Source organism: Lissotriton helveticus, chromosome 9, assembly GCF_964261635.1.
Source record: "Lissotriton helveticus chromosome 9, aLisHel1.1, whole genome shotgun sequence".
Taxonomy (NCBI): Eukaryota; Metazoa; Chordata; class Amphibia; order Caudata; family Salamandridae; genus Lissotriton; species Lissotriton helveticus.
The window spans coordinates 134,468,367-134,491,889 of NC_136070.1; the positions used below are offsets into that span (position 1 = coordinate 134,468,367).

The 23,523-nt window shown below is 43.0% G+C and overlaps 1 protein-coding gene across 4 annotated transcripts in view; it reads right to left on the minus strand.

Annotated features, from left to right (window-relative positions):
- Positions 1–23,523, minus strand: part of GANC (glucosidase alpha, neutral C) — a 360,817-nt gene that overhangs the window by 235,756 nt on the left and 101,538 nt on the right. For all 4 annotated transcript variants that reach the window (XR_013600863.1, XM_078659630.1, XM_078659632.1 and 1 more), the window contains 2 exons: positions 12,737–12,788; positions 12,522–12,582 (listed from right to left, as the gene is read on the minus strand). Coding sequence is in view for 3 of the 4 variants with exons in the window: in XM_078659630.1 (XP_078515756.1) it covers positions 12,522–12,582; positions 12,737–12,788 (113 nt within the window). In the remaining variant the exon portion in view is untranslated. The remainder of the gene's footprint in view (positions 1–12,521; positions 12,583–12,736; positions 12,789–23,523) is intronic.

Sequence of the window (23,523 nt, forward strand, 5' to 3'; positions counted from 1 at the left end):
TCGGGTGGTTTCCTGGTGTTACGCAGGGGTGCAGGGTGGGGGGTATTGTAACAGGTTGTTGCTGGGGGGGGGTTGAGAGTTTTGTTGGGGACAGTTTGTTTCATTTTGCAAGGCAACATTTATCTATTCTTCTTGAAAGAGGTGCTGTATTCTACCAGGGGTTGGATCTTCTTCCTTTCCGGGATGGGGGGTAGGGAGCTGAAATTGATGAGTTGGAATGTGAATGGTTTGGGGGATCGGATAAAACGTAGTGTTGTGTTGCAGCTGTTGAAACGTCTCTCTCAAGATATAGTTCTCCTTCAGGAGACTCACTTGATTGGCAACACCTGTCGTGCTATGAACAGGAGGGGGTACCGTCTAGTTGTGCATGCTGGGTTCTCCTCTGGCTCCAGGGGGGTGGGTATCCTGATTAAGACTTCTCTCCCACTTGAAATAGACACCAGTATACTCGATGACAGAGGGCGTTATGCAGCTCTCACGGGTAGGTGGGAGGGCCGGACCATTTCCTTGGTCTCTGTATATGTTCCGCCAGGTCTTCAGTCAACCACCTTTGCAGACCTGGGACCGGTTCTTCTGGCTCTTCCGGAGGGACCATTGCTTATTGGTGGGGATTTCAATGCGGTTGTCTCTGGTCTTATGGATCGGCACCCACCCAGGGACCTTGGGGGTGCACAAAATTGGCTATCTGATTTCCTAAACACCCTGGGTTTGGTCGATTGTTGGAGATTGTTACACCCAACGCAGCGCCAATACACTTTCCTTTCTGGTGCACACGGCAGCCTCTCCAGGATTGACTATTTCTTGGTACCGGCGGGGCAGGCCCTCTCTGTCGCGGAGATTAAGCATTTGGCCCGTGGTATCTCCAATCACTCTCCATTATGGCTTAGAATGGAGCTGGGCTCCAAAACTGAGGGTCGTGTGGCCCCGATTAACCCCTGGTACTTTCGGGACCCCAGAACTCGCACAGCCTTGGTGAAATCTATCGATCAGTATTTTTTGGAGAATGAGGGTTCGGTTTCCTCGGCTGTGTCTCTCTGGGAAGCCTTTAAGACGGTTCTTAGGGGCCAGGCCCTGTCACTGATAGCGAGTGTCAAGAAACGGAGAGATGAGGAAGTGGTTAAAATTGAGACAGAGATTTCTGATCTGGAACTTGAGCTTGAGCGTGCGGTCACCGGTGCTGTGACGCATGTACTACGGTTAAAACAGCTTGAGTATAGAACATTGGTCACTGACGCAGCTAAAGCCATGAGTAGAGAGCAGCAGGGACGCCTATATGATGTCGGAGATAAGGCTGGTAAACTACTCGCGTGGCTTGATAGGAGGGAGAGGGCCAATAGAGTGGTACCCGAGATTGAGACGACTAGTGGTACACGGGTTTCAGACCCTATAGAGACTGTTCGACAGTTTGCGGATCATTTCAAGATGGTATACTCTTCCGTGTCTGATAGACCGGAGGAGGACTCGCATCTCTTGCTACGTGACATCTCTTTGCCGCGTCTCTCTGACGAGGATAGAGAGCTGATTGACACTGCAATAACGGCTGACGAGGTGGCTCTGGCGATTCGTTCGCTGCGTTCGGGGAAGGCGATGGGTCCCAATGGTCTATCCATTGAACTTTACAAGTTGAAGCCTGATAGAGTTGCTCCCTATCTACGAGACATGTTTACGGAGTCCCGTGAGTGTGGCTCGCTCCCTCGTGATCAGCGTTTAGCAACCATTGTGGTGATTCACAAGGAAGGAAAGCTCAGAGACAAGTGTACGTCGTACCGTCCCATATCCTTATTGAACGCTGAACCTAAGATCCTGGCAAAGACCCTGGTGAACAGATTGATCACTGTTATCGGAGACTTGATTCACCCGGATCAGTCCGGTTTCATTCCGCACAGAAACACTGCTCTCAATCTTAGGCGTTTACATGGTGTTCTCGCGAGAGCATCGACGTTGCGTGAGCCGGCCATCTTGGCGTCTTTGGATGCCACGATGGCCTTCGATACTGTTGAATGGCCATACTTGTGGGCCGCGTTGGCTAAGTTTGGATTCGGACCGGGTTTTATCGGTTGGGTTAGGCTGCTTTACGAGGACCCCCTTGCGCAGACTGTTGTCAATGGCCGTGTGTCGGCTTCCTTTTCTCTTGAGAGGGGGACTCGTCAGGGCTGTCCGTTATCGCCACTCCTGTTCACCCTTGCTCTTGAGCCCCTTGCCGCGTGGATTAGATGGGAGCCTTCGATGAAGGGTATTCGGTGGTCTTCTACCTTTGAGGATCGTATCTCACTTTACGCGGACGATATTTTATTGTATTTGACCTCTCCGCGGAAATCTTTGATGGTACTGTGTGATGTCCTGGCCTCGTTCGGTAGAAACTCGGGCCTTATTATTAACTGGGCGAAATCCTATATCTATGTCCTATCAGGTGATGGTCCCCTACTCCCGCGTAACTGTCCCATTCAGATTGCTCGTACAGGGTTCAAATACTTGGGTATTTACATTTCCCTGGACCCGGCAATTCGCTATCAGCAAAATCTTCTTCCTCCCTTGTCGCGATTAAAACAAGATGTCGCGGGCTGGCGACGCCTCCCACTTTCGCCTTTAGGTCGCGCTGCGCTCTTTAAAATGATGTCTTTGCCTCCTTTTCTCTACGCGCTTCAGAACGCCTATGATGTTATCCCCGCTAGCTACTTTCGAGCGATTGAGGACCTTCAAAGAAAGCTGATCTGGGACGGTAGACCGCGAATCTCTCTTGCTAAGTTGACGCTTCCGTGGTACGACGGGGGTATAGCCCTTCCAGATATAATACGCTACTACTGGGCGTCCCATCTGAGCGCTATAAACCACGGCATATATGGTCATGCATCACAACCCGCTTTCGCAACGGATAGATGGCTATTGCCTGGTGGCGATTATTATAGGGCTCTGTATTCTAAATCTGTCACTGGGGTGCTGTCTGGCCCCACGAAGATTGCTGTACGCTTGTGGCGAGATGCGACTAATGCGATGGGGTGGACCGACCGTCTGACTCAGGTGACCCCGCTTTTCGGTTCTGATAGGCTTGGTAAACTCTGGAATACCAAAGGGTTCGATAAGTGGGACCTCATCGGTATCAGCAAGGTGGGTGACCTCTGGGTTAAGGGGCAGGTAAAATCGTTTGAGTCGCTACAAGAGGAGTTTGAATTGCATAGCACTGAATATTTCCGTTATATACAGGTTTGTCATGCCTTGCGCTCGGTCTTCAGGCCGGGGAGGTGGTTCCGGAGTCGTCTCAGCTTGAGGACAGGTTATTGGATGGCTATGTGCCTGATAGTGCCATCTCCCTAGTTTATAAGAAACTGATCAATGATAGAACAGACCTCCTCACATATCTCCGGGAGCAGTGGACCCGTGACGGCCTTGAACTGGATGAGGAAGACTGGCAATCTGCGATCTCCTCCCCAAGGGAGGTCGCGGTCCCAGCTCGACTCCGGTTGGTCCAGCTTAAGATACTGCATAGAGTTTACGTCACAGGCCCTCGTCTCATTCGTATGGGTTTCTCTATTGATGGCCTGTGTAAACGTGGTTGAGGGCAGGTGGGGACGTTCCTTCATATTATTTGGGAATGTTGTGAAGTCTCTGCCTACTGGAGGAAGGTGCATGATGTGATGGATGAGGTCATGGGGATCACCCTTCAACCGGAGGCCAGGCGTTGTTTACTGAATATATGGGAACCAACTGATCATAATGTTGCTCAGACGCTATGGGTAACCCTGGGGGCCATGATTGCCAAGAGGGACATTGCCCAGTTATGGGGATCCCCGAGGACACCCACGATTGCGGCGTGGAAGGAAAACATGGACTGGTGCATGTTTAGGGAAAGGACTGTATACCTGGCTCGAGGTAAACCCCGGAAATGGAGTAGGGTGTGGGGACCCTGGAATGAGTACCGCGGAAATATGTGTACGCCACCTGTATTAGAGGTTCCGGATGTTCTTCTATCTCTCTGAGCCTACATTCCACTGTCGTTTTATATGTGTTCTGCTTTGACTTCTCCCCCCCCGTCTTTCCTCAACTACATTGATTATCGATTATAAAGTGTGTTTTTCCTTCCCCGTCCTGAATTCAGTATTGTGAATGATATCTCCTCTTGCCTTGCTGTTTTGTAAAAATTTTCAATAAAAATAAATATAAAAAAACCAAAGTATGTCAGCAATGAAGACTACTCCATCTCCGTCGCAGACATACTCCTCCGACGGGTTGGTCTATACACCGCTGGCCTGATGTAGAGTGGCATAAAAAGTGGTGGTAAGGGACAGTAAACAGTAAAAATGTTTAAATTGCAGTCACTGCAACAATATTATTATAGGGAATTCCATCAATCATCCAGCATCTGGAAAAACCATCAAACTTTTGACCAACGCAACTTGTGATTCTAAAAATGTTGTATATTTACTTAAATGTCCCTGCGGGTTACCCTATGTTGGCAAAACTGAAAGGAAATTAAAAGTTCGTTTGACTGAACATAAGAGCACCATAAGGAACAAGACTATCAAAGCACCTCTTGCGGCTCATTTTACCGCACACCATCACAATATCAGACAACTGCGGTTCCTGGTTTTGGAGGTTGTTCCGTTGAGACCAGGCTTGGAGAACAGAAAAAGACTTCTTCAAATAGAAACCGTCTGGATAAAGAGACTTGATGCATGCCAGCCTAAAGGCCTTAATGACCGGAATACAGTTGCTTCCTTGGATTCACCCGTTGTCTTACTTGCTGATTATCTTTCCCTTTTACCTTCCACCTTCCACATTCTATTGTTCCTACTTTGATCTACTCGTTGTCTTACTTGCTGACTTTGTTTACCCACATGTACCTTTTCCTTTTACCTTCCACTTCTACATTCTATTGTTCTCACTTTATTTTCCTTGACACTTATCCACTTCTTTATTCTTGGTTTAATATACTGTGATTTGTATATCCGCCTTTTTCTTCTTCTACATTTTCATGACTATCCCTTTGTTTGCTCCTACGTTATTTTCCTTGATACTCATCTACTTTCATCCTTGACATTCTACGTTCCCTCCGTTTCCCTTTACCTTCACCAAATTTTCTCTTTACTTTGGTTTATTATACTGTGAATTGCATATTGGCCTTTTTCTCTCATTATATCTTCATTACTATCTGTTGGTACCTTCCTGACACTTTTGTATAATCTTTGATTTGATGATTCCCTTTTGTTTGTTTCCCTTTCCAAGATGGCTGCCCAGCTTACATTCGTTTTCCTTTTCCGTTTTCTGAACCCCTGTTAAATTGCCCTTCTATTATTTCATCAGTCACGTTATACTTATTCCCTTTGATTAATGCTTGCTTTCATGTTCACTTTTGCAGTTCATCGTCTTTTTTCACTCGCCGGTACTCATTCTCCCCGTAGTCCGTTACTTATGTTTATGCCCCACGTCTTTTTTATTTACTTCCGGACTCACCCCCGGCACTCTATACTCTGCCGACTGACACACCACGCGTTATTCCGTGGATTCATCCGGTAAGCCAAGAACACTTCGTTTGCTTTACCCTCTACCACACGGGTGATTTATACATTCACTTTGTCTCCGTAACTCGTTTACAATGTGTTAGGTATTCTTTGACCGGCGTGGACCTCGTGTCACTCGGTGTTACACCTCTTGGGACCGTCATTCATATCTCTGGTCATTTCACCTTTTACGCTCACTTTTTCAGGCACCTCACGTCTAACACGCGTGTCCCTGCATGTTTTTCTTTACACTTACACCCGTGTTAACCTTGATTTACCGACTCACTTTACGTTTGACCCCACTTCGTTTATGCTAGCTCTACTTGGAGGCAGGTCCTCTTCCTGATATCTTGTACTTTTTACTTTCAGATTGCGATTTGTCCCCTGACAAAGGGCCGCAGTCCCGAAATGCATAGGGACACTAATTATGCAATTGGATTTTTTTGAACATTGAATTTATACTATTTTTTGACGTAGTCACTATGATTTAATATGTGACTCTCAAAATAAATTCTACCTATAATGGAACATTGATGAACAGTGTATTTTCATTTTCGACTTTGCCAAAACTCATTGAATTTTCCTTGAAGAAGTTACCTTCTCCAACTGGAGTGCCAGAGGAAACAGTGCAGGAGGTTCCTGTACTCCCCCATTTACATTGTTCAAATCCGGAGCCCCCTGGCCAGGAGGGACTCTTTCCTGGGCACCCGAAGATACATGTACGATCCCATTTAAGTTGACCTTGCTGAATTTGTACAGAGGGTGTGCCGCCATCCCATTCCACTCCTGTTATTTATGTCAACAAATGCCACTACATTTCCATTCAAAAGCAGTCCCTGCCTTTAAAAGTCCCATGACAAACAACCATTTATTAATGTCTTAGGTAAAATAGTGCTGTTTTTCTACTATTTAGGACACGTGGGCCACAAGAAACACAAAACATATTTGACTGGATCTCGTTCATGTCCTTGATTGTAAGTTAAGGTAGTGCTTGGTCCAAACACCTTTAACCACTGTGATATGAACACAAGTTTCTAGAGGTGGCAATGTTTGACAAAAATGTTTGTGCACATTTGTTGAGTGACATGTTGCTGTGGTGGTGATGTACTCTGTTGTTTCTTTGGGCCGCTGTGCGCATTGTTTTATTGTGTGTTGTTGTCCTCTTCAGTATTTGTTGAGTTGCATTCTGTTTTCACTGCTTTGTTGTGTCGTGCTCTGTACGGTTTTGTGTTACTATGTAGCTTTGTGTATTTTATTGTTTTGTGATCCCGTTGTTTACTTAGATTTCTCAACAAATGCTGCTACATATCCAGCCAAAAGAAGTACACATCTTTAAAGTTTCAGTGGCAAGCAACCATTTTACCATTGACAAAAGTGGGGGAATAGCGAGCTCTGGCTTTTCAACTATTTAAGAAACCTGGCAGCTCGCACCAGTGGCAGAGGCTGTGTTTAAATTCGCACATGCCGGGCTAACTTTATGTGACACGGGCCCCGAGATAAAAGAAAATTCAAATTAGCTCTAAAGAAATACCATACACATCTTAGGAAGGCTCATAGAAGTCTCCAGGCTGCTAGGATTTAGAAGTCAGGTAACTCTGCTAAAGAAATCTTTAAAACTTTAAATTAATTCATTCAAACTGAAGTCAGTATGACCTTTGCCATGCCCATAGTGCAGTTTGTGGTAAGGCAATGCCTCCCTCGGCTCTAAAATCTTCTTTTATCATTCAGCTAGAAGTTTCAGAGATTCAGACGCTACTCTTATCACTCGCCGTTGTGATAGAACGGCTGGAAATGGGCACCGTCCTTTTTCCATCTCACACCATTTCACAAGAACAAGTTGCAGATTCAGATTTGCACTTGTCAAAATGTCACCACTTTTAGAAAATTCTTTAAAACGTGGCTTTGCTAATTAAAAACCAATCTTGTTCATATGCATTTCAGTTTATTTGCCTCTTTATTCAAGGTTAAACGTGATAGGAGGGGTTGTTGGTTTGTGGACTGTTACAGCATTGTGATGTAACATTCTTTAAAGAGGTAAGACTTCAACTCTTTCCTAAACTTGAGCAGAGTTGGGGAGATCCAGAAGGGTAAAGGGATGTTGTTCCAGATCCAGGGTGCATAGATGGAAAAAGGCTTGCTGCTTTGTTGTTCACTTTTTGGCCTGCAGTTTGGTGGTATCCTGGTGGTGAGTGTGGCAAGAACTATCATGGGATGGTGACTGTTGGGAAGGAAGTTTACTCCGTCACACCTCTGATTGGTTTATATCAAGTTTAATCAGAACAAACAGCCTGGTGTCAGCCTGCACCAAGATGCCAGCAGCAATTGGCAACCTTGGAATGCCATACACCTCACAGTCTATTAAAGAAAAAGGTGACATCACAACACAGAGCCTGTCAAAAATTAAGCAAGGCTGTTGATCATGATGCTTTGTCATTTGATGCAGCTGGTTTTGAAGATGGTGCAGGCCAACAAGGAGAGCCAATAGAGTTCCATCAGGATGGGGTGATGTGATCATATTTCCACAGGCCCCTTGAGGGTGAGGTTGGTGTACAGGGTGAATGTAACTGACACGGCATTCAGGGAAAGTTGAGGGTTCAAAGGTGTCAAGGTTAATGTCATTGAACCAGTTTTATTCTGTGAACTTAGATTTTGTTTGGTTAGCTTCAGATAGGTGCTCGAAATGATGATGTGCAAAGGTTTTCCAGCGTTGGATGACTGAACCAGAGGAGACTTTCAAGTAAAGTAGTTTAGCATCTGCATCTTAGTGAACTGTGATGCTGTTATCTGTGAGTAGAGCACCAAGGGGATCCATGTAGAGGTTGAATACGACTGAGGGCAGCATAGAACCCTGAAAGACTCCACACATGACAGGATCTTTCAGGGCCTGGAGGTGCCCATGTGAACAAACTGTTGTCTGTTGGAAAGGTAAAAGGAGAACCAATGGAGGACATTGGTGGCAAATACCAATCAAGACTCAAGGACTCTATGAGGGTGGGATGGTAACTCTGTCAAAAGCACCTGAGAGGTCCAGCAATATCAGGAGACAGCGGTCATTTCCACCTATGGTCAGTAGGACATCGTCTACAGCAGAGGTCTCCAACCAGTAGTTCTTGAGCTACTGTAGCTCTCCAGCTACCTCTGAGTAGCTCACCTGTGTGCAGCCCAGCTTATTAAATTAGAAAACTTTTGTTTGGTTGAATTAATATACATATAAAGAAATTAAAATGAAAGAACACTAACAATATTAGTAGCTCTCAATTACAGTTTGAAATGTGGCAGTCTTCTTACTGCAGTTTGATCATCACGTCGGATTTCTGTAGCCCCTTCTTTCAACTTTATTTCATATTTGGTTGGACCTGGCCCTCTCTGTAGGGTCACCGCCAAACTTTTTGCCTTAATTCCTACAGCTTTGCTGAATTCGTTTTGGTTAGCTTTAGGACTAATGGTAAAATTGGCTTACACCAAATTGGTGCATTACATTTTCTTGCAAGTCCCTGGTAAAGTGGTACTACATGTACCCAGGGCCTGTATATTAAATGCTACTAGCGGGTCCACTGAACATGTTGTGCCACCCACTTAAGTAGCCTTTTAAACATGTCTCAGGTATGCCATTGCATCCAGTGTGCAGTTTTGAACTGAAATTTCAGAATGAACCTTTTGCCAGTCCTAAACCTTCCTTTGTAATACATATAAGTTACCCCTTAGGATAGGCCTTAAAAAGTTCAGGGGATAAGATGCAGGGTATTTAAAAAGTGGGACATGTACTTTTAAGTTTTACATGTCCTGGTAGTTAAAAACTCTGAATGAGTTATTCACTACTGCAAGGCCTACTTCTCCCATAAGATAAAACTGGTTTACCGTATTACATTTAAAAAGTGATATCCTTAGTTTGGGAGCGGTAGGAATGTCGTTTTTTAGTGTCTACAGAATTGCAAATTAAAGTCCTCTTTAATGGTAATGTTGGGTTTTAAGTCACAAATGATTTGGTGCCTGCAGCCTGTTCCTGGGTCACGTGACTAGTCATAGTTGGCATTTGTGTATTCCTCTCAGACAGCCATACAAGAGAGAGACTGGGTTTTGGAAGGATGGGCCATCTCGGCTTGAAGAGGAGGCGGAGCTGTCAGAAGCCCCACTTGCACTTCAAAGACAATGCCTCAATATCTACAAAGAACTTCATACTAGCATACTGTGCCCCCAGAACCAATGGGACCAGAGCAGGGAAGCAGGAAATTCCAGACACTTCTGTGGAGCGAAAACTACTGAAGCTTCTCCCACTTCAAAGCTGACCCACTCTTTAGTATACTCCAGGACCTGTGGATACTACAGAAGAAGGACTGCCCAGCAGAACTGCTGCACTGGGCCTGCCTGGTTCTGCAACCGGACCTGCTGGAGACCTGCCATGCTGTCTTAGAAGGAACACTGGACCTGCTCTCTAAATCCCAGGCTGAAGTGACTCCATCGGTCAGCTGACTGACTTCCTGTTCTGAGCTATATGGACATAGCAAGCTCCAGAGGCATCTTTGTAACTGCCTAGTTGACCTGCTGCAATCTGACTTGCCTGGACCTGTAACCGGACCTGCTTGAGCCCTGTTGGCCTCTGCTGGGGTGAATTCCTGATCCCCAAGAGGTGCCTCTAAGGACCTGAATCCTTGGTTTGGCATGAGTTGAGCTCCTCCTGGAAGAAGAGGAGAAATCCTGAAGTTTGCACCAATCTTGTCGCCAGCAATTTCTGGTGAACCCGAATCTCCGTACTGCAATGGCCGCCAGCAACGCGAGAGTTGCACTACAGCACAGACAGCTATGACCGCCAATGTAAAGCTCGGGCAATGTTCATCTGCGATGCAAACATGATCTTCACGCTACATCGATGCTGTCTGCGACGCTCGGACGGTTCTTCGTACTACAGCGAAAACCATCTGTGATGTTCTCCCAGCTCCTCACGGCCTCCACCACGAACTAGACTCTTTGCACCAGACTTTGAGAAGGCAATATTTTCAGTTAATACTGGTCCCTGTATCCGGACTGTGCTCCATTGCTGTTGGCTTGAACTTGTGACTTTCACCCGGCCTTGCAAGACCAGATAATCAAGAGTGGAGTATGCTCTTTTAGGTCCTATAATTAGCAGAGCATTAAGCACAGGTTAATTTAGTGACTTTTGTGGTTAATCTTGTAAAGGATTGTGGATGTTGCTGCTTGAGAAGGGCTGATACCCCCCTCAACGAACAAACCAATTTGTCACAAAGAGCAACTGCCAAAATACATCAGCCGTGACAGTGAGGTCATACAAAATGCTCCAAAACCCTTACCTGGGTCATGTGCAGCCACTAGCTATTATGTAGTTACATGGAATCACAAAATGCAATGCTTACGGGTTATCAAATAATGGTGACCTTGTTTCCTTGAGCTTAAACGCGGGTTCTGATTATCAAAAACAACCTTTTAGCATTGTTTTTCATGTTTTCCAGAAAGAAACCCCCATAGCTGGGGTTGTTACTGAAAAACAAACAAAGAATGCCATGAAATGATTTCTCCTAGTGTGTGGTTGACATTTTTTTTTTGTTTGCAACTGCCATTCCTTGCATGGCAATAAAAACAGGAAATAATGTCGGAGGGTGCACTCTAAATAGACTGGGTAATCTGTCACCACAATCAAGGCATCAACTAGCCTGACAGTGGGTTGTTTCAGAATGAACTGAAGTAGAGCTTTTGGAAACTAAGTAGTTCCACCAGTCTGGCAGAGAGGCCGACACCAGTTTTTATCAAATTCTACAATACCACCAGCCGCTGATGCCCCCAAGTCAAGCGGCAAAGTAATATTTGCTAAATTGAGAAACAACTGTACATTAATCAGACATGGAGTGAGGCAGGAAGTCCAGGGTTCGGCTACAATGAGGTAGAAAGATGCAAGGTATGCAACAGTCATAGACTAGGACAGTGAGGAGAGAAAGACAGCTGGAGGAAAGGATAACAAGTTTGAGAGAAAGAAAGCTAAAGATGGAGAGACAAAGATAAATGCAATTTAAAAAAGAGGAGAGACATTTTAAGATAGTTGGAGACAGAGCGGGAGAGATAGAGAGATAAAGAAAGCAAAGAGAATGCAAGAAAGAAAAAAGAGTGAAGTCAAGAGAGATACAAAAAGGATGCTTGAAACTGAACAGAGGAAAGACATTTGAAGGGAAAGAGAAATTGATAAGAAAGAGAGACTAAGAAAGAAAGAAAACAGCTAAGAAAATTAGAGTAATTTTTAAAGTGAGAGAGAGGGAGGGAGAGGTTAAGAGAAAAGGAAATAGAGAAAAAGAAAAAGAGGAAATCAATTCTTAAAGGATGGGAGCATGAAAGGGACTGGAATAACTGGAGAGAATAGAAGCCAGTAAAAGGAAGGGGAGGCAGAGAATAGAAGTACTTTGAGAGAGCTGACTGGAGACTATTAGAGAGAAGTGGATGGAGTTAAGAGGGGCCCAATAGAAAGGAGCAGTTAAGTAAAGAAAACTGCTGAAGTGAGCCCTACAGATGAGACGTACCCGCAAAGGAGAGTAGAGAAGAGAAAACAAAGGTACGCAAAGGAGAAAGAACAGTATGAGTATGCAGGCACCAACCAGAAAAGAAGCAAAGTATGCAGACACAGCAAAAGGGATAAAGAAAGGCAAACTTGACAGTTGTCTTACGTAGTAGCATGAATTGCCGGCCATGACATCTAGGGTGCCTGTAAGTGGGCTGCCCTAGTCTGGCCTGAACTGCACACTCCTACCCACACATTTCTGGTTTTTGAAGATTAAGTTGACTCTACTTATAGATCAGACTAGTAAATCACCCTCATGCAGCATCTGAGCTCATTAAAAACTGGTTTGCTCAAGAGAACTCCACTCATACACATACTGATTTGCTACAGGGAATGGGTCAACCATTTATGCGCAGTGTTGCACAACACTGAATATGCTTTTGAACTTTTGCGATATAATTAACATTTCATTTTCTGAATTCGGTAGACATTTGTGCCTATGGTGAATAATTATACATGAGTCTTACCGCTAGCTTTGACATCTACAGCATGACCAAATTTCTCCTCCCACAGACCTTCGTCGCTGTCCTAAAAGGAAGGTGAAGTACTTTGAGGATATTTTCAGAGGATGATTTTGTAACAAACAATAATTTCCACATATGCCCTGGGTAGAATAAATGCATTTGTGTAACAGGAAATACGGAGGTAAACGTCTTTTGAGATCCTGTTCACCACATATTACCTTTAAGGAGTCCAGAGAGTCATTCCGACTGCTTACTTCTGCAGTGTTCCTGCTAAAGGAAAGGAGTAAAAGATGACAGTGAACAAGTGTGTTATAAAAAAAGGAAATCTAATATGGGCTGAATCATAATGTTTTTTACTCGCCTTACATTGTCATTTTCTGTAAATTTTCGTCTTATTCGGAGGAGCAAAAACACCCTTGTGCAAACATCTGCACCAAGCACTAGGTGTGCTTTTGCGCCCAGTTAACACATTTATGGTTAAAAAAGGACTAAGCAGTGTGTGGTATCTTGAGTAAAATGTCTAGTCTTTCTGGAATAAAATCAATACATGATTCTGCCTTAGAATGTTTGGGGGCTTGAGAGCTGGTTTGTGGTGGCTGGAGCTTCATTTCTTGCAACAAACTTCTGATTTGCTTTGGATAAAAACTGTAGAGTTAAATTTTATCTCTTAGTACACTTTGGCGAGGATTGGATTTCGCTTGATCCCAATTTGTCACCACAAGTCATGGTTATTGAAATAGACAGCTTGAAGGAAACATTATGCAGAGATTATCCCAAAGTTATTTTCCTGACAAGATATAGTGTGTCCAAGATTTTATTGTGAAATTCTTTACCATAAGAGAGCTTACGTATGCATACCATTAAGTCAAATTATGTGGGAAAGCAAAATATTTGACATCTTTTATTAAACCTTTTGTAGTTTACCAGTTAAATCAGATGCAGTTTGGGGTATCTTCAGCTGCATAAGTGTTTCATAGACTTATGACACATCCATCAGGGCAGCGTTTCTCAAACTGTGTGTCGGGATCCACTAGTGGATTGCGAGCTGTTTTAGGTGGGCCTCTAAAGTCCTGGTCTATGTGTAAATAATATTTAAAATAATTAGCCTTGTTTCTGCCGCACAGCAAAGGTGCAGAACTATGTCCCTAAGTCGAGTTTTAAAACAAGCCCATATATATATGCAAATATTCCCAATCAAGCCTCCGGGTGCACCTTCCAGTGTGCATTTCTGGTGTGTTTTTCACTTCACAAAACCATTTCAGAAGAGAATGTGCTCACTAGATTTGATACACAACCATACCACGTGCATGATTTGGACACGTAAATTGAGAAATATGGATATGGCCTAATGGCTGTAGCGGCAAACTTTAATCTAGAAAAACAGGTTTGAGACTTGGTGTTGGCTCAACATCCTTTGATTCTGGGCATATCACTTATTCTACAGTGCTTATAATAAAATGAATCTGACCTTGTGTAATGTAATGCAATAGGAAACACACAACAGACAAATCAGATACACTGATTGGTGGATGGTAGATTTCACACATTATAATGCTCACTTACGTTGCACAAAGATGTGATCAATTAAAACCAACACTTTGTTTAAAACATCTGTTGTGTTGGCAACTAGTTCTAATCCTGTTCTATCTTGTATATATGCTTATTATAATATCTTAATAATCTCAATTCTTAATCTTAAACTTAATATCTAATACAAATAAGCTGCATGATCTGCCGAAAGTGGCAGGTAGCTTCCACAAATTATAAAGCTTAATTACTCTGCATAAACATGTAATAAATTTGATCCATTACTTTTGTTTTAACTACATCCTAAGTTGGCAAAACGTCTTAACCCTGTTTCTCTTGTACATCTGTAATATTTTAGCCTAATAGAAATAGGCTGCATGATCTGCCAAAAGTTTTTTTTCAAACCTATTTTAAAATGATATTAATCAATTGTAATGTAATGGACCACTGTTATTCCTGTACAATTGCTATGGTTTTAATGTACTAAAACAACAAAATTAACTTGAACTGAACTGTGTATTGTAATCTGGTGCTTATGTAAAGTGCTCCAATACCCTTGGGCTATGTTCGCACTACATAAAACAGTAAAAAAAAGTGTGTGTGTGTGTGTGTATATATATATATATATATATATTCACTGAAAAAACCATAGGTTATAGACCATATATAGTTAGGAATTTGCATTTACAAAACCTTGAAAATTCACTGAAAAAACCATAGGTTAGAGACCATATATAGTTAGCTGGACATTTTATTGACATAAAACCAATGAAATTCCATATATAGTTAGTTGCACTAACTATATATCGCGCACCCGCAATCCACTGCTGATGATGTCACATATTACATCATTCATGACATGGTCAGTGACATCACTGATGACATCACTGATGACATCTCAAATGACATCACTGATGACATCACTGATGACATCTCAAATGACATCACTGATGACATCACTGATGACATCATCTAGTGTCTGTGTGTTTTTGTAAAGTTTAAATATGTTTTACATATTGAAGAATGAGTGGATGTATGGAAGACTGAGTGTGTGTGTGGCTGGCTGGGAGGTGTGTGACTCTGTGCATATCAATGTGTACTTGTATCAGTGATTGTAAAAGAGAGTAAGTATGTGTTAGTATATGTGTGAAAAAATATGGTGTTCTGTGTTTAACTGTATAGATGAGGAAATCGAAGTGTGATTGATTCTTCACAGGACTGACTAGGTGTATGAGTGCATATGATAGTGTTGTAATAATGAGTGACTGTATGTATGAGTGATTGTATGGGTGAATGAGTGAATGTGTGTGTAGACGTAGGAATCAGTGAGTGCGTATGTAGTAACTGGTATTGGTGTGTCATGATGTCATCAGTGATGTCATTTGAGATGTCATCAGTGATGTCATTTGAGATGTCATCAGTGATGTCATCAGTGATGTCACTGAAGTATGGTGTTCTGTGTTTAACTGTATAGATGAGGAAATGGAAGTGTGATTGATTCTTTACAGGACTGACTAGGTGTGTGAGTAACTCCATGGATGAGTGGCAGTGTGTGAGTGTCTGCATAGGTGTATGAGTGCATATGATAGTGTTGTAATAATGAGTGACTGTATGTATGAGTGATTGTATGGGTGAATGAGTGAATGTGTGTGTAGACGTAGGAATCAGTGAGTGCGTATGTAGTAACTGGTATTGGTGTGTCATGATGTCATCAGTGATGTCATTTGAGATGTCATCAGTGATGTCATCAGTGATGTCATTTGAGATGTCATCAGTGATGTCATCAGTGATGTCACTGACCATGTCATGAATGATGTAATATGTGACATCATCAGCAGTGGATTGCGGGTGCGCGATATATAGTTAGTGCAACTAACTATATATGGAATTTCATTGGTTTTATGTCAATAAAATGTCCAGCTAACTATATATGGTCTCTAACCTATGGTTTTTTCAGTGAATTTTCAAGGTTTTGTAAATGCAAATTCCTAACTATATATGGTCTATAACCTATGGTTTTTTCAGTGAATTTCATTGGTTTTTTAAAAGTTAATATCTATAGCTGTAAAATATATTCTTTATTACGTGACGTATCACGTAGCCACGTGAGACGCCTCATGACGCGTTGCATAACCGTGACGTATCGGCTCTGCAGCGCAAACAAAACCCGTAACGTAAGCGTGCCGGAGCACGCTTACAGATATATATATTTTTTTTAACATTAATTAGACAAAATCCACACGTGCACATATCTTGAGGCCTTGCAAAGGCACATCAAACAAACAGTCCCTACAATTTTGCCAAGTTTGCTGGAAATCTATTCCCTTAATTTTTTTTTTTACTGTTTCTCTTGGTTTTCCCCTTGTTACGCTTACCGGGACGCTACCCGGTACGCAAACCGGACGCTCCAAAAACACAAGATGGCGGACTACCGTTACGCTGCCGGTTAGCTGCCCGGATCGCGTACCGGGAAGCGCCTCTACCGCGAAAAATCGCAACAATTTTTTTTTTTTTGCCCCGCGGGGGACTTTAATATCCCCCTCATCAATCCTAGGGGGTCAGGAGGGGTTTACCTTGCCCCCTTTCCTTCATTTCCCCCTTTTTTTTTCACCACATCTTGTCTCTCGAACCTATTGAAAGACAAGATGGCGGCCGCTCCGGACTGTTTACAATGTTGACAGCTACGCTGCCGGTTAGCTGCCCGGTTAGCTGCCAGTGAGCTGCCCGGTTCGCGTACCGGGACGCGCCTCTACGGCGTAAAATCGCAAAATGTATTTATTTATTTTTTTGCCCCGCGGGGCACTTTAATATCCCCCTCATCAATCCTAGGGGGTCAGGAGGGGTCTACCTTGCCCCCTTTCCTTCATTTCCCCCTTCGTTTTTCACCACATCTTGTCTCTCGATCCTACCGAGAGACAAGATGGCGGCCGCTCCGGACTGTTTAGAATGTTGACAGACACCGGAGAGCCAATCAGCTTCGCTTCGCGAAGTTCCGTTACGCGTCAGGTACACGAACCGGGGCGCTAACCGGAGCGCTGTCACAGATATATATATTTTTTAAACGTTAATTTCTCAAAATCCACTGGAGCACATATATTGAGACATAGCAAAGGCACGTCGGGCAAACCATATCTACAATTTTGCCAAGTTTCATGTAAATCCATTCAGCCTTTCGAGCTAAAAGTGAGTCCAACCGCCCTATGGAAAAATGAATGGGAAAAACGCGTTTTGGGACCCCCCTTTTTTCTCGGCCCCCCCTTGACGAAACCCCCCCAAATTTTCAGGGGCTGCTCAGAAACAAAATGTGCCATTTTCCCCAAAATTTCATCCAAATCCGTCCACAAACGCCAAAGTTATTAGACATAGAATTTTCAGAAATCCCATAGAGAAAAAATCCTAACTATATATACCCCTGGCTATCGCCAGTAGGTAATATACATATATAAACATATATAATCTGCATATCTATATAAATATAAATGCATGCATACATATACATATATGCATACATATGCATGTTATTTACATGAAAGTTTTAAAAACACTAATAAAAGCAAAGCTAAAAAGCCACCTCATTACAAACAGAATGGCTTTAACTTAAAACGAGGGCGAGATCTATTGCATTTTCAATGCTTGTTTACTTTGGTTCTATCAAGAAGGCATTCAGATGTGTCACACATTTGCCATAAATTCTGAATGTTAGCACTCTAGTTGCTCATTAGATCACTGTAGTAAAGCTAGTGCTCACCAGGGAAGTCTGCTGCTAATCATGGTTTGCAGCCATTTTCCCGCATTTTTTATCCCGCGGACTTTCAGTCCGCATACCATTATCCCGCAAGGTCATTGACCTCGCATACCATTATCCCGCATTTTTTCAAAACGCATGTGCATTTATCACGCATGCCTTTACAAAGAATTACGTTTTAAAGGCATGTATGGTAAATGCATTTGCGTTGTGAAAACCACGATGACGAGAGAGGTAAGTGGGTTTGTGTTAATTTTTTCGTGGGTTAGTGATTGTGTAGTGTAGTGTTGTGTAGTGTAGTGTTGTGTTAGTGTAGTGTAGAGTTGTGGTGGTTGTTTAGTGTAGGGTCATGCTGGGGGTAGTGTTTTAGGGTTTAGGGTAGTGTTGTAGTGTTTGCGTAGTGTAGGGTCATGCTGGGGCTAGTGTTTTAGGGTTTTGGGTAGTGGTGTAGTGTTTGCGTAGTGTAGGGTCATGCTGGGGCTAGTGTCTTAGGGTTTAGGATAGTGTTGTAGTGTTTGCGTAGTGTAGGGTCATGCTGGGGGTAGTGTTTTAGGGTTTTGGGTAGTGTTGTAGTGTTTGCGTAGTGTAGGGTCATGCTGGGGTGTAGTGTTTTAGGGTTTAGGGTTGTGTTGTAGTGTTTGCGTAGTGTAGGGTCATGCTGGGGGTAGTGTTTTAGGGTTAAGGGTAGTGTTGTAGTGTTTGTGTAGTGTAGGGTCATGCTGGGGGTAGTGTTTTAGGGTTAAGGGTAGTGTTGTAGTGTTTGCGTAGTGTAGGGTCATGCTGGGGGTAGTGTTTTAGGGTTTTGGGTTGTGTTGTAGTGTTTGCGTAGTGTAGGGTCATGCTGGGGGTAGTGTTTTAGGGTTTAGGGTTGTGTTGTAGTGTTTGCGTAGTGTAGGGTCTTGCTGGGGGTAGTGTTTTAGGGTTTAGGGTTGTGTTGTAGTGTTTGCGTAGTGTAGGGTCATGCTGGGGGTAGTGTATTAGGGTTTTGGGTAGTGTTGTAGTTTTTGCGTAGTGTAGGGTCATGCTGGGGCTAGTGTTTTAGGGTTTAGGGTAGTGTTGTAGTGTTTGCGTAGTGTAGGGTCATGCTGGGGGTAGTGTTTTAGGGTTTAGGATAGTGTTGTAGTGTTTGCGTAGTGTAGGGTCATGCTGGGGGTAGTGTTTTAGGGTTTTGGGTAGTGTTGTATTGTTTGCGTAGTGTAGGGTCATGCTGGGGTGTAGTGTTTTAGGGTTTTGGGTAGTGTTGTAGTGTTTGCGTAGTGTAGGGTCATGCTGGGGGTAGTGTTTTAGGGTTTTGGGTTGTGTTGTAGTGTTTGCGTAGTGTAGGGTCATGCTGGGGGTAGTGTTTTAGGGTTTAGGATAGTGTTGTAGTGTTTGCGTAGTGTAGGGTCATGCTGGGGGTAGTGTTTTAGGGTTTTGGGTAGTGTTGTAGTGTTTGCGTAGTGTAGGGTCATGCTGGGGTGTAGTGTTTTAGGTTTTTGGGTAGTGTTGTAGTGTTTGCGTAGTGTAGGGTCATGCTGGGGGTAGTGTTTTAGGGTTTTGGGTTGTGTTGTAGTGTTTGCGTAGTGTAGGGTCATGCTGGGGGTAGTGTTTTAGGGTTTAGGGTAGTGTTGTAGTGTTTGCGTAGAGTAGGGTCATGCTGGGGGTAGTGTTTTAGGGTTTAGGGTAGTGTTGTAGTGTTTGCGTAGTGTAGGGTCATGCTGGGGGTAGTGTTTTAGGGTTTTGGGTAGTGTTGTAGTGTTTGGGTAGTGTAGGGTCATGCTGGGGGTAGTGTTTTAGGGTTTAGGGTAGTGTTGTAGTGTTTGGGTAGTGTAGGGTCATGCTGGGGTGTAGTGTTTTAGGGTTTAGGGTAGTGTTGTAGTGTTTGCGTAGTGTAGGGTCATGCTGGGGTGTAGTGTTTTAGGGTTTAGGGTAGTGTTGTAGTGTTTGCGTAGTGTAGGGTCATGCTGGGTGTAGTGTTTTAGGGTTTTGGGTAGTGTTGTAGTGTTTGGGTAGTGTAGGGTCATGCTGGGGGTAGTGTTTTAGGGTTTAGGGTAGTGTTGTAGTGTTTGGGTAGTGTAGGGTCATGCTGGGGTGTAGTGTTTTAGGGTTTTGGGTAGTGTTGTAGTGTTTGCGTAGTGTAGGGTCATGCTGGGGTGTAGTGTTTTAGGGTTTTGGGTAGTGTTGTAGTGTTTGCGTAGTGTAGGGTCATGCTGGGGGTAGTGTTTTAGGGTTTAGGGTAGTGTTGTAGTGTAGGGTCATGCTGGGTGTAGTGTTTTAGGGTTTAGGGTAGTGTTGTAGTGTTTGCGTAGTGTAGGGTCATGCTGGGGGTAGTGTTTTAGGGTTTTGGGAAGTGTTGTAGTGTTTGCGTAGTGTAGGGTCATGCTGGGGGTAGTGTTTTAGGGTTTAGGGTAGTGTTGTAGTGTTTGCATAGTGTAGGGTCATGCTGGGGGTAGTGTTTTAGGGTTTAGGGTAGTGTTGTAGTGTTTGCGTAGTGTAGGGTCATGCTGGGGTGTAGTGTTTTAGGGTTTTGGGTAGTGTTGTAGTGTTTGCGTAGTGTAGGGTCATGCTGGGGGTAGTGTTTTAGGGTTTAGGGTAGTGTTGTAGTGTTTGCGTAGTGTAGGGTCATGCTGGGGTGTAGTGTTTTAGGGTTTTGGGTAGTGTTGTAGTGTTTGCGTAGTGTAGGGTCATGCTGAGGGTAGTGTTTTAGGGTAGTGTTGTAGTGTTTGCGTAGTGTAGGGTCATGCTGGGGGTAGTGTTTTAGGGTTTAGGGTAGTGTTGTAGTGTTTGTGTAGTGTAGGGTCATGCTGGGGGTAGTGTTTTAGGGTTTAGGGTAGTTTAGGTGTCTAGTGTATGCTAAAGGCATATTCGTTCTAAAAGTTTTCGTTATTTTAATTTGCGGCCTAATAGTACATGCGGGATTTTTTTTGCGGACTGATGGTATGCGGACTGATGGTATGCGGGATTTCGTCATATATTCGCTAATCATACTTTCTATGGCAAAATGAACCCCCTCATTTTGTTCCTTTTTAAATTAAATGTTTTAAGAGTTACCACTTTATTCCAATCAAGATGGCTTCAGGTGTGCCATACCTTTGTAATAAGTAGGACTGTTAGCACTCTAGTTGTTCTTTAGAACACTCTGGGACATTCTGTCATTGGGCTATAGTTGGGCTACATCTGGCTGATATTTGGGCTACATTTGTTTTTTTTGTCTCTGGTGGCCATCTTTGGGCTACATTGGGCTACATTGGGCTACATTTGGGCTCCAACATATATATAGCCCAATGTAGCCCAATATATATTTTTCAAAGTTAATTTTCGTAAAAACCACTGGAGCATATATCTTGAGACATAGCAAAGGCACATCGGGCTACCAGTCCCTACAATTTTGCCAAGTTTGGTGTAAATCCATTCAGCCGTTCGGGCTAAAAGTGAGGCCAACCGCCCTATGGAAAATTGCATGGGAAAAACACGTTTTGGGACCCCCCTTTTTTCTCGGTCCCCCCTTGACGAAACCCCCCCAAATGTTCAGGGGCTGCTCAGAAACAAAATGTTCCATTTTCCTGAAAATTTCAGCCAATTCTGTCCTCAAACGCCAAAGTTATTCGACATAGAATTTTCAAAAATCCCATAGGAAAAAAATCCTAACTATATATACCTACTGGCTATCGCCAGTAGGTAATATATATATATATATATATATATATATATATATATATATATATATATATATATATATACATATATATTTGTACACACCCACAAGCACCTCACTCTGAGAGGTGTTCCCACTCCGGTGCAGTTCATCATCTGCCATGTATTAAGTGAAATGCCTGGAGTCAATTTATTTCAGGATGACATGTTAATACATGTGTTACCTTGGAACAACATACCAAGATAGTCAAATTGGTTTTGGATACATTACGTAATAGTGGTATTACTATCAAGGTCATGAAGTGCAAGTTTGGTTATTTGGAGCTAAGCTATCTGGGTCATGTTATTTCAGAAAATAGTATTCGTCCAAAAGCAGATCTAGTTAAAACAGTCCTTGATTACCCATTCCCAAGAAAAAACAAGATGTTCAGACATTTTTGGGAATAGCAGAATTTTGTTTTCTATCATAGGTGCTGTACTAAAACAAGCGCAGGAGGAGAAAGAAGTCATAACAGACTTTGCTTTGAGAGCTTTAAAATGGGTGGAATACAACTATTCCACAATAAAAAGGGAGGCTCTTGCCATATTCTGAGATGTTAGAAAGGGTGGATTAGATTTGAAGCGTGATCTGATCAAAGTCTTTCTTAGGAAAGGCCTAGATTCTGTGCCTCCAGAACATGCAAGTGGGTAGTGGTCTTGAGGATTACCGTTTTTGTGTTAAATATTTACCAGGGTTTTGCGACCAAAGCTGTTGTCTCTCACGGCTGCTGAGTGAGTCTATATGTATGGCTGAAGAAAGAGTTCTATTGTGGATTGATGAGGAAGTCGAGGTTTGTGCTGCAACTAATGGGTGAATTAAGAATAATGAGGGGGTCACAGGAAATGAGCAATGACTCATTACTGCTAGAAGTGTGCAGTAGTGTCTGCACTGGGACGTGTAAGGACAGTCACAATGTGAACTTAAAGCAATTTGGCAGGATTGCGAATGAGCTTTCATTGCAGAATGGAGTTCAAGACTGGTGCCTGCAGAGATTTTGAGGTTTATTTGTTGGAGATGGCACATGAGGGTTATCATGAGATTTTCAAGCCAAAGGAAAGACTGAGAATGAGCTTTTTGTGGCCTGCTATGGATTTTCAAGTTGAAACAAAGGTGAGAGAGTGTATTGAGTGCAGCATAAGTGAAAAAGGTAGAAAGGTTGGAAAAACCACCATTGGTTTGCAGAGAGATTCCCCAAGAGATGTGGGAGGAGGTAGCATTTAATACTCTTGGGATATTGGCATTTGGTATAGTACCACTATACATTCTTGATCTTCGAGACTTGCATTTTAGGTAGCCCCAGATAGCTATGGTCCAAGAAATTTACACTTCATCCATGTTTAAAGTTTTGACTCAAGTTTTTAGACCCTAAAGTAACCCAAAGGTATCTTGATTGACAATGGAGTTCAACTGACCTCTAAAGACATGGGTGAGTTCTTAAAGAAAGGGTGAATTGTCCACAAGAGGTGTTCTTGTACCATCGTCAGACTAACAGAATGGTTGAAAGGTTCAACACAACATTGAAAGAAGCCATACAACTATCAAGGAGTGAGGTGAACAAGAGAGGAAGAATACAGATTAACTCCTCATGCCGCTACTGTGGTTACTCCCTTTGAGATGTTTAGCAAGAGGAAACCTTGGCCAAAACGAAGCCCCCTGGCATTAGATTACACAAACTGTGTGGAGTAAGAATATTGGGGCTGAGTATCTGAAAAGAAAATTGGTTTAGCAGGTGAAGAGAAAATTGCATTTTGACAAGTGGAAAGCGGTCTCTGAGGTCACAGTGAAAGTTGAACACATGGAGAGAGTAAAATTTCCTAATGCCCATGTTGGGATCTCGAAGAGTAGTAATCCTTTCAAGGTGATTAAACTTTTCAAAGGAGCAGTACAGCTGGAGGATTGGAAGACATGGAACCTCAATCAAATATTCATGGTATAATAAGCTTTCTGCTGTCATAGATCGCTAACCTTTTACACAGTGTTAAACAGAATATTATTATCTATGTTGATATATTTTTATGGAAAATTGCTTTTATCTATGTTCTTTCATCTATATTTTCATT